The 12,120-nt window shown below is 37.3% G+C and overlaps 1 protein-coding gene across 2 annotated transcripts in view; it reads left to right on the top strand.

Annotated features, from left to right (window-relative positions):
• The window catches only part of Gcy (receptor type guanylyl cyclase), a 162,830-nt gene that overhangs the window by 133,925 nt on the left and 16,785 nt on the right, over positions 1–12,120 (top strand). For both annotated transcript variants that reach the window (XM_028169377.2, XM_028169376.2), the window contains exons 12-17: positions 2–328; positions 955–1,114; positions 6,040–6,198; positions 8,165–8,330; positions 10,538–10,687; positions 11,756–11,948. In XM_028169377.2, coding sequence (XP_028025178.2) covers positions 2–328; positions 955–1,114; positions 6,040–6,198; positions 8,165–8,330; positions 10,538–10,687; positions 11,756–11,948 — 1,155 coding nt within the window. The remainder of the gene's footprint in view (position 1; positions 329–954; positions 1,115–6,039; positions 6,199–8,164; positions 8,331–10,537; positions 10,688–11,755; positions 11,949–12,120) is intronic.

Below are 12,120 nucleotides of genomic sequence, written 5' to 3'. Positions count from 1 at the left end.
GACGACGTTCTCCGACGAAGCGACATCATTAGCGGGAGATCGCCAAGTATACACTCCATGTGGATTCTACAAGGGCTGCAGAGTCGCAATTAAACTAGTGGACAAACAGCGAATAGACCTCACCAGGCCGTTGCTGCTGGAGCTGAAGAAAATGAAAGATCTCGAGCACGACCATTTGGCGAGGTTCTATGGGGCCTGCGTTGACCCGCCGCACTGCTGCTTGTTGACCGAATACTGTCCGAAAGGATCTTTGCAGGATATCCTTGAGAATGAATCTATCAAACTAGATTGGATGTTCAAAGTCAGCTTGATGCACGATATAGTAAAGGTGAGATATTTTATTAAACATTTAAAATATTTGACAAACGAACTACTTGCGCGAAGGAAAACACCTTCATTAGCAAATGAAAGGTTTTGTATTAATTTGTATGGCTATGTCTTTGAAAATGCAAGTTATTCTGTAGATAGATAGACGACTCGATATTGTGATGCGACGAAACCCATAATATGAATACCGTTTTGAGGCAAGTGGTCAAGTCCAAAATTTATTGTATAATGACTGTTGCACCATTAGAACTATGTAGGATTCGGTTTTGAGGGTGCTATAGATGGTTAAAATGCAAATGCCATGCTTGGGCTCCAAGCCTTATAGCGGCTTTTGATTTGTAAGATTTATGGACTTCAATATCTTCTTAACACCAGTGCAGACTAATGTAAGCACATTTTGACCAGAATAGCACACTTGTATCCCGGAGACAATAATGTAGATGTCCTGACGCTGACTGTAATTATGTTCATTTTGATCATTATTGTGATCCCATTATTTGATATAAGTCGCTCTCGTAGTGCTCCAATGACCCTCCCCCAATCGCTGCTAAATATTGTTGCAAATTTATTTCTAATTACCTTTTGTGTATCTCGTATTAATTCATAATAGGCATTTCCACTTAACAGGGCATGCATTACTTACACAATTCCGACATAAAATCGCATGGAGCACTCAAGTCGAGCAATTGTGTCGTTGATTCGAGATTTGTATTAAAAATAACCGACTTCGGAATACACGCCTTAAGAACTTCGGAAAAGGACTCCAGTGCTCACAGTTATTGGACTCGTAAGTAAACAGTTTGATATTGAATTTTATTTTTGGACGATTCGCGTTAATTGAAATGTTTGATTTATCGTTTGAGGTTGGACGAAACGTGCCTAAGAATAAAATCGAGGAAACTTTTTTTGTTGCTGGCATGAAATGGTTTTATGCTATTATTGGAATTGATTACTACTGGAATTATGGGATATAATATTGTGAGCTCAGGGCGGTACCAAAATCCGCTTATTATCCCTCAAGCACATTTAAAAATACAATTGAGATTTCAACCTTAATATGCTTAAATCTGGACTCCGGAAACTAGTTTCCAAATTCACCCCAAATGACGTGTAAAACCGTTGACCTCACTATAGTAATCAAATAATTGAATATCTTCTTGAAAGAGGAGTCTCTGTTGTGATTGCATTGGTAAAACAGAGAAAAAATAGAGATTTTGAAAAATTGGGATTGTGGTATCTAACATAACACCAATAAATATGTAAATTTATATTTTGTTGGTCTATGAGACCTGATGTTATTTTTCATAATGGAATTCGTGTCGTACGTATTTCATTAGAAAAATTGGTAATGGCGTGCGGGATTTTAATACCGCTACAGTCACATAGTTTGATAGGAGTATTCTGGGGCTTTGTGTAACTTCCTTTAAGATGAGATAAAAACCTAAAGCGTTTTACCTATTAAGCTGCAGGCACTAAAATACCTACGTGGCTAGGAAAATTCAAGAAAATTTTCACGGAGCACAAACTCAATTAACAATCTGATTAGAACAGGCTGCCACAAAGCGTTTTTTTTTCCTCCACGTAATTAACTTTGAAAGTATAAATAATTTATCCTTCGATACAAAAAACTAGGTTCTAGTCAAAGACCTGAAAAGATATTTACTTCGTGATTTGTAAGATAACGAATACCTACGCTTAGTACTGTAATAATACGAAATAGCTATTTATTTCTATTTCACCGTGAAATATGTTTTACTATATTTCTACTTTTGTTGAATGGATATTCGGCTGTAACTCACTTGTGCTATGCTACAGAAATTGGTATGATGGTATCTACGTATGTAGAATGATTAAGATTTCCATTGGTAAAACTAAGGGGTAGTTGCAGGAAGAACTTCGGGCAGGTGAAGGTGATTGACAAGAAACTGTTACTGTGGATGCGTAATAATATACCATAGTAACAGTAGGTTGCACACAGCTGCGTGGCTGTGTGTTTTTTCGTGTATCGAGTAATGAGTCACTGTACTTATACTATTATTAGAGGCGACTCCCTCTTAAGTCAAAGTCGATGGGCGGAGCCATTGACGACGAGCACTGACGTGGACTCGTGACGTCATCTGGAGGGGCAACTCGTCATCTGGAGGGGCAACCGACCGACCAGCGGGGACATCACGCCACCTCGGATCACTTTTGCTGGAAGCGCGCGCAGCGTTCACTTGTCTTAGATTTAATATTCTGTGTCGATCGTTCCTGCCCACTTTTGTATTTTTTTTATTTATTTAAATTATTAAGCCGTTGCTAAAATCAGAAGTGGGATAGGGCTTGTGCCCTATCCGCTTTTGGGTTATCCTGGCGTACAGTTTATTTTTAAAATTTGCATTAAATTAACAACGTAATGACCGATATACGTGTAACTGGAAGCAGGGTAGGAGGACGCTCGCATTCGCCGAATGTTCGAGACCAATATTGGAGAATAATATTGGTGCGTTTAATTGCTTAAAACTCAAATGTGAACGTTGCGCGTGAGTCGAGCCCGCTAGGGTCGCAGATAGAAGACGCACGTCCCTCGACCGCGGACGGTGGTGGCGCCGGACCCGTGGTGGCGTTGGGAATCACATCACCGCCGCCGTCAGAGTCCCGCGCGTACGACGCTACAGACAGGATCATCGGAGCATTAAGTGCACTGTCCAAAGTAAGGTCGAACCATTTTTATATTTCTAATTTTGACCCCCGTTAATGATATCGATTCTTGGTGCGAAGTAGATTTTTTTTGTCGGATACCCTCTTATGAAATGTAATAAATCACCAAGTAACTAGCTCAACGACTTTATCACAACCGACCTTACGGTCTATTTTTATTGACGCGATAGAACATGCTCGAGACTGAATGCTCAGTTTCGATGGGTGGAAATAACATTCGAAGGGTTCAAAATGTTACTAGTCGGCACACTCCATCAATACGTCAATTAGACAACAGTCCGACTGTCCAGGTCGGTGATCATGCAAACGGGACGCCGTGTTGCTCCATCGCCGTGTCGATTGTACCCGCGTTTGAGAATAGATGTAAAATAGTTCCACCACGCGTTGTGACAATAAAAAGGCAACTACCACATCAGCACGGAAGTTAACCGAATCCATTAGATTCGTAAATTCAGATCTAGCTCATGGTTACTTTATTTCTAAGTTTTACCCTGCCGTGCAATACATAGACACATTGTGTAAGGAAGTAGAATGGACTAGATCCTTAACTGGGAAGGCACTGAGTATTTGTCACGAGTTTTGGGCTGTCTTAAGAGTGATGAGCGTACTTGGTTACACGTGTGATTGTCTAGTGACCGGACGTGGGGTAACTTCGTAAAAGACTTTAAGCCGTTGTGTCCGCGAAAGTTAGAGTATGCCAATATTCTTTATAATGCTATGCAATTAGCATCAGATTGCTTTGCCTCATACGTCGAGTGCGCCAGGAGATCGTTGCTCTGTATTAAGATGGTCAGAGGTCTGACTGACAAACTCGGAACTTTAATAATGATACGGGGCATAATGGGCCCTCTGGTTGACTCGCGAACGCTAGTCTACAGATTCACGAGTTGATTTAATTTTTGGTGGAGGTCAGGTTAGGCCGAGTCCTCGTAGGGTTCAGGCACTAGTTGAGTCACCAGTGACGCGTAATGTCAAACATTCTTGGGGTTGACTGCATGCTTCCAGAGATTTACGTGGTAACATAGTTCACGTAGATGTTGTAACGTGGTAACATAGTTCACGCAGAGATTTACGTGGTAACATAGTTCACGTAGATGTTGTAACGTGGTAACATAGTTCACGCAGAGATTTACGTGGTAACATAGTTCACGTAGATGTTGTAACGTGGTAACATAGTTCACGCAGAGATTTACGTGGTAACATAGTTCACGCAGAGATTTACGTGGTAACATAGTTCACGTAGATGTTGTAACGTGGTAACATAGTTCACGCAGAGATTTACGTGGTAACATAGTTCACGTAGATGTTGTACCGTGGTAACATAGTTCACGTATATGTTATGACGTGGTAACAAAGTTCACGTAAAGGTGTGACGTGGTAACGCAGTTCACGTTACGAGTGTATTAGCTTGACATGTTAACTTGGCCATGTCAACCAGACTTTACTCTCACAGTATATTATACACCCGATATGGTAACAGTGCCGTGTCGTCAGTACATCTAACGTAACTCAACAAGAGCCATACATGAACGCACTGAAATGTGATGTAAAATGCTCACAAAAACTACTAACTTTTACTAATGGTTCATGGTACCAAAATCATGATTGTAATGCAAACAATCTATTTCTATGACGATATCATAGAACACCCCGATAGCAACGCTGTGCACACAGTGAGTCCTGCATCGTCAGAGATTGAAGACGGTCATGACATCGAGGTGAACGTGGACGTCCACCAGTCAGGAGAGGCCGTATTAGAGGCGACTCCCTCTTAAGTCAAAGTCGATGGGCGGAGCCATTGACGACGAGCACTGACGTGGACTCGTGACGTCATCTGGAGGGGCAACTCGTCATCTGGAGGGGCAACCGACCGACCAGCGGGGACATCACGCCACCTCGGATCACTTTTGCTGGAAGCGCGCGCAGCGTTCACTTGTCTTAGATTTAATATTCTGTGTCGATCGTTCCTGCCCACTTTTGTATTTTTTTTATTTATTTAAATTATTAAGCCGTTGCTAAAACTATAATATACTCTCTTATGAGTAGTATATAGTAGTATACTATACTGTCTTATAAGATCGTATAACCTTGATCCCAAATTATTACATAATTAAAACTTTAATTATGGAGTATTTTCAACCAGCTCTGCTGACTATAATCTGTTACATGCATCCGTTGCTAAAGATTTTAAGCAATTGTTAGTAAAAGTAGTCAATTCTAAATATTTAATTGTGTTTTTGGGATTTTCAATGAAAAAAATGTGGTTTTTTATTGGGCATTTCAATGGCAACATTCATTGGACAATCTAAATCTGTTAGGGTAAAGATAGTTGATGAGAAATAAAGCAAATAATCATTGTTTGTTCTCTTTATAATCTCGTTTACTTAGTAACTCATCTATTCCCGTTTATTACTTAATTACTCATCTATACAATATGTTTACTTAGTAAAACTGTCTCTGTTAGGTATGTGGATATGAGTTTTTACTTTCTGTTTGCTTTGAATAAAGTTCCACACGAATGTAGGTTATTTATTATATATTGCGTATGTGTGTGTTATTTATACATGTATGTAGGTATGTAATTATGTCCTTAGATTACGCCAACCCCTCTAATTTTATAAATCATCTGCTATAATATACATATACAACTATATATAATTATATCTATATTCTCTATATCTATATTTCTATATCTATATAGTTATATATAATGATATATATATTCTCTATATTTTCTCGCTTACTTTTTCTGTCCATTGTCTTTATTTTGGAAAACCTAAGTGAAATAAAATGTTTTGTATTATATATGTGATATTAAGATCCCATCTCTTTAAGTTACCTTAGAAGCTATCTCTAGTTGTCCCACCTCATCTGATACAAAGTTAGTCAAAGGGCAACATTTAAGCATCGTAACTGTCTCAATACAATCTGACCCCTACAAGGTATTTAGTTTTCGTTGTGATCCCAGCGAATCTCAAGGGCTTAATCTGATATGTTTCTTGTTTGTTGAAGGTCTCCTCTGGACCGCCCCGGAACTACTGAGAATGCCGGAGCCGCCCCCGGAGGGCACACAGAAAGGCGACGTTTACTCCTTTGCTATTGTCATGCACGAGATAGTGAATAGGCAGGGCGTATTTTGGCTCGGACCCGGCATAGAATTCTCACCTAAAGGTAAGCCAAAAATACATTTTATATTGTGTTAGTTCAAAGTAAATAACCGGTTTTTTTTGGAACGAAGTTCCTTATGGGACGATGCGGAGGGTTACCCTAACTGGGAAAAAACGTCCGTAACGTAAGATTTTTGTTAGTAATGCACACAATTGTAATAATGTACAAAAAATAACATATTTTTTTATCATTCATTGACCACGATCTCAGAGCGTTCGTTTGCGCAATACACTAATGCAAACATTATGCAAACAACCGTGAATGAAGTGTACCACAATAAGTTCGTACGTTACCGAATGACCGTGGGTTGTTGCGAAACCTCCAGTTCTATTTTCTTTATACCTCGAATATAACTTAAAATTCATATTTTTATAATAAAGAACTTCGTTCCTGTCCGGTGTCCCACGACACCACAGATCTTTTTTTTGAAAAATAACAAAATTTAATAAATTAGCACACGTAAAATGTTCACAATTCTAATGCCCGATCGCCATCTTAACCATATCTCTTCCTCCCTTTCTTCCCCATACATTCATCCTTTTCACTCTAAACGTTCCGTTTCCCACATTTATTTATTCACAAAAGTATGTACTTTCTTTCTAATTTTGCAATTCGAAATAATTTTAATTTTTGATATTGTTTTTTCTAATCCGCGGTAGGTACTATTTTTAGGGAAATATAATAATTTGAAGTTGTGTTGTTGAAATTATAGTAAGGTATACTGTTAAATAAAAATGTAACATTACTTTGTTATTGTAAATTCTTCCAATGGCTCAAGTTAGGATTGTTAAAGATAATACGTAAGATTTCTTTTAATCACATAATACAATAGCAATAACATTAAGTAAATCAAATCCTTTGTTGGGAATATACTCGTAGGAGAAGCATTCATAGCGAATTGTGTACATAAATATTGTTGTATGAATGATTATGAATCATTATCATCATTAACGATGTCTATTGACCATAAATACCCTTATACAAGTATATCTCTATAGGTACATTTAATTTATAAGTAGAATTTGGAGTCGATTTATTTTTTATGATATCCTTTGATACTTGATAGGATATTCTTAAAAGGATACTCTCTGGATTGAGTCGAATTAATTTAAAATAAACGAGTATTGTTCAAACGCGAAACGTTCTTTTTAATTTAAATTGAAATTTGTGTCGGAGTAAAGGGCCCTCAATTTTCGCGGGCTGAAAGACGAACTTGTTAGAGTAAACATTTTCGTAGACTTTCAGCTTAAAATATCCATAACATTTAAAAAATGTAGTCGTATGTTAAATGAACGACTGATTACATACGAGCAGATAATCCAACGAGTAGCAAAAGTATAATGATGTTATTCAGGACTATTAGATATACAAGATTTTCTAAAATGATATAGGTTTTTATTTATCACTAATTACGCGGATCTGTGACTAATGATAAAATGAGATCTCCCATTTTTGCTTCGGTATTGGATATTGTGGTATTGTGTGGTGGTGGTAAAGACAAGATCGTAGTTTATAAGCATGAGTTCGGGTGCCTTGATGTAGATAAATTATCGTCCTAATCCCCTTCTGAAACTTTGTCTAAAGTATTAATCACAGTAAAGTCATATATAAAAATATTACTGGTGGTAGGACCTCTTGTGAGTCCGCGCGGGTAGGTACCACCACCCTGCCAATTTCTGCCGTGAAGCAGTAATGCGTTTCGGTTTGAAGGGTGGGGCAGCCGTTGTAACTATACTGAGATCTTAGAACTTATATCTCAAGATGGGTGGCGCATTTACGTTGTAGATGTCTATGGGCTCCAGTAACCACTTAACACCAGGTGGGCTGTGAGCTCGTCCGCCCATAGAAGCAACAAAAAAAAAAAAAAAAATAAAAAAAAAAAAAAAATTCCATATTCGTTTTTCATTTTTGTGATATACTTAATCAAGTTTATTTATAACCATAATTTATCTCATCCAAATGTTCTCAGAAATCATTGAAACGATCAGGGCGAGTTGTCTCCGGCCTAATACGTCTCATCACCGATCTTGCGAAGCTGATGACGCGGCAGAGCTGATGCGTCGGTGCTGGGCAGAGGATCCAACTGAAAGACCTGACTTTGGAAACCTTAAGGGTGCCATAAGGAGGCTCAACAAGTAATATTTATGTACATACCACTTCTCTCTCTCTCTCTCTCTCTCTTGATTTAGGATTGCACCTTTCAATTTCCTGGAACTATCCACACATATAATATTTCTCTGTAAATCTTACGTTGAAATTTCATTTTCTCATTCAATTTCGAACAATGACCGACATAAAAATTTAATTATCATTTTGATGAAAACATAACGTGTTCATATCAAAGTCTGTTCCAATAAAATCAGAACGCTAATACATATTATTTATGTCTAATTTTTTTTATTGCCCTTGTAGGCAGACGAGCATACGGCCCACCTGATGGTGAGTGGTTACCGTCGCCCATGGTTGCACTTCAGCAATGCCAAGCCGCTGCCTACCGATCTCATTTTGCTTTATGCTATCGATTGGCTTTAGATAAATGAATTTATGCTTATTTCTAAATTAATCTTCTCTTTTATAAACATTACATTAAGTTATTCGTCTCTTAACTAAAAAAAACAATTTCGAGCTGTACCTCTTTATATCAAAACACAAATTTTGTTTCATCTACTCGATTCCTTAAGCGTTTCAAGCTTTCGTGTTAATTTAAAAGCTCATTTCAATTAAAACTTCTTTGAAATCAAACCGTTTATGAATTAATTAGTTGCTGTTCCGTGATACATTGTGTACTTCCTTCGTTTAAGAATACTAACTAGATGAAGACCAGTTTTTTTTTTTTTTTTATAACACCATCTTGTTGTCTCTTTAAAGCGGTTAGTTGCCCTCAATTAAGAAAAATAGTATTATTATTCGCCAATAGATGTCGGGTAAAGTTGGTTATTGAAAACACGAATAAAACAATATTTTCTGAAAATAAATCGTAGCTAGATCGATTTATCGCGTCCGAAATCCCCTGTATACTAAATTTTATGAAAATCGTTGGAGCCGTTTCCGAGATTTAGATTATATATATACAATTGCTCGTTTAAAGGTTTAAGATAAATACTATATATTAGTGTTTATTATCGACATTTACGTTGTTAGTAGCTTAGCATTGAATTTTGCGTAAATTGATAGAAAAACTCGCTATCAAACTGATAATCTTTTCAGCGGGTCGCGATTTCGATCACGTATTAAATTCATTCGCGAAGCAGCTGCTCTTGAGTTGTTAGGTCTCCTTTAGAAGCGCTCGGGCGGCTGGTAGCAAATCTCATCCCTCCTGGCTAAGCCTGTGCTGGCCACCAGTCCTGATAAAACAGTTAAGTCCTTCGGGCCACTGGGAGTCCTTCTTTCCTAAAAGAAAGTCAAACTGGTATTATTTACTTTGAAGGAAAATAAGAAAGTGTATTTACCAAACAAATTAAAGGCCTAGATTAAAATAGTGACTATTTTGACTTACGTCTCAAAAAGCACGATATTTTAAAAATAGGTAAGACTGTAGTGTTGATTATGGACTGACACGGACAGCTTCTGCTTTTAGTACTCAAGAACGGATTTGGAAAGAATTAATTAGTAAAATAGGTTAAATTCAAAAGAATTACGTCTGTAGAAGCTTGAGAAGATAATTATGTGATGTACGTACCTTTTTATTGGACATTACTGGTGGTAGGACCTCTTGTTAGTCCACCCGGATAGGTACCACCACCCTGCCCGTTTCAGCCGTGAAGTAATAACTTAGTTTGGTTCGGTTTAAAGGGTGGGGTAGCCGTTGTAACTATACTGAGACTTTCGAACTTATATCTCAAGGTGGGTGGCCCCATTTACGTTGTAGATGTCTATGGGCTGTCCAGCTATACATTAAATAAAAACAGAATATTATTGTAATAGGTCCTCTTGAATAATATGTCAATGAAGCTGCCACTGAAACATTTGTGCGATTCTCTGGCCCTAAAATACAAAAAAAAAAATCTAATTCTCGAAGAAAAAACGAATTTCGTAAAACTAAGCTTGGAGTATTCACAAAAATTCTAAAGCTTGTCATTGGAGAGGGAAAATGGAAAAATCATATCCAAAAATCTTGAAGCGCGTCATGTCATTTTACATTCACGAGACTCGTGCCTACGGGCTACTTAATTACGTGGTACACAAGTAGAAGAAAATGCTCCTTCGAATATTTTTTCTTTACCTCATCAAAAGCCTTCATATATTTTATGTATGGAATCTTATATAAAAGGTTTCACATCCTGAACATCCTTTTGGTATGTAAATTAAATTTGAGTTTTTTTTCTCTCTCTTATTCTAACAGAACTCAAGAAAGTAGCAATATTTTAGACAACCTGCTTTCCCGTATGGAACAATATGCGAATAATTTGGAGACTCTAGTTAGCGAGAGAACTCAGGATTATTTAGAAGAAAAGAAAAAATGTGAAGAGCTGCTGTACCAGTTACTGCCTAAGTGAGTAGATGTTTGGCACAATGTTTGGTAGAACTTTATGGCAGCATTACGCTATAAAGCATATTTTTATAATAAGTGGTAAAAAATCAGTACGACCATCTGGCCCCAAATTAGGATTCCCTATGTTATGGGTACTGGCGACCGAAATTCATACGTATATCCCTTTAAATATATAGATAATAAACATCCAGATGAAGAGCAGACAAACCTGTTCATCACACAATGTTTGCCCGATGTGGGAATCGAACCCACGACAGTGGCGCAACAGTCTGGAGCTCTAGCTACTGCACCATCCAGTCAGTCATATCATCATATATCCTCTATCATCTATCCTTATATTTCCCGAGCCTTTATAATTTAATCAGGATATTTGACTGGCTTAGCGACAGAGCCCCTTGTCTTTCTGATATGTATCTGGAAAAAAATCTGTTAGTTTGTTGTAATTTTTTATATATAGAAAGAATTGACGAAAGCAAATAACTGTTTTATTTTTCGGGTATTATAAAAAAAGTGTCTACAATTTAAACAGGATTAGCCATATCTGTCCGTAAAGGCTAATATATTTTTATTTCTAAATAAATGGAAACATTACCATCAAAAAGCAGTTGATGTGTACGCAGGCCCTGTTTAAAATTCCTATCACACGCGTTTCTTTTTGGTTGGGTCGAGAATTTCCTCATAAGGGTAGCAATAACATCAAAAAGTGTTTACTGAAAAATGTATCAAGCTTTTTTGCTGTCAACGTAAAATTAGTATAAACAATTCGGGTAGAGAATCGTTTGGTCCAATCATTAAAAACAGTTATTTGTATGCGTTTCGTAATTTTAAATGATACGACTGTGGTCTATGTTTAGTTTTATATACAGGTACCGTCTAAGCGACAAGCGTAACTTAAATAACATTAAAAGTTTTTACACAAAGCTTTACGTGGTATCTAAATAAAATGTTAATGGGTAACAAAACATCACAATAGTTACATTCATTGTATGACTCTAATGTATGGATATTTTTTGCTGCAATCAGTATTTTTGTAGCTAATTCTATAAGCACCAATTTTCTGTTGACCAGGTCAGTGGCCTCCCAGCTAATCAACGGGCAGTCAGTGGTAGCGGAAACCTTCGAACAAGTCACAATCTACTTTTCAGATATAGTTGGTTTCACTGCTCTCTCAGCTTCCTCCACTCCTATGCAAGTGGTGGACCTCCTCAATGATCTGTATACCTGTTTTGATTCCATTGTGGAAAACTATGACGTCTATAAGGTAATTTTGTATCTGATTTACTTCTCACCTTTCTCTTTACTTAACTCTTGATTGATAGACCAATTCTGTTATTAAGTGGTGACCAGAGATAGTAGATATAACAACTTGAATAGTGCTATACACTTTGACACATAAGGTCTAAATTTCAAGTATGTTTTTTATGAGCTGTCCC

The sequence above is a fragment of the Bombyx mandarina genome, chromosome 07 (assembly GCF_030267445.1).
Source record: "Bombyx mandarina strain Sakado chromosome 07, ASM3026744v2".
Taxonomy (NCBI): domain Eukaryota; kingdom Metazoa; phylum Arthropoda; class Insecta; order Lepidoptera; family Bombycidae; genus Bombyx; species Bombyx mandarina.
This window is presented reverse-complemented; position numbering and strand designations above follow the sequence as displayed.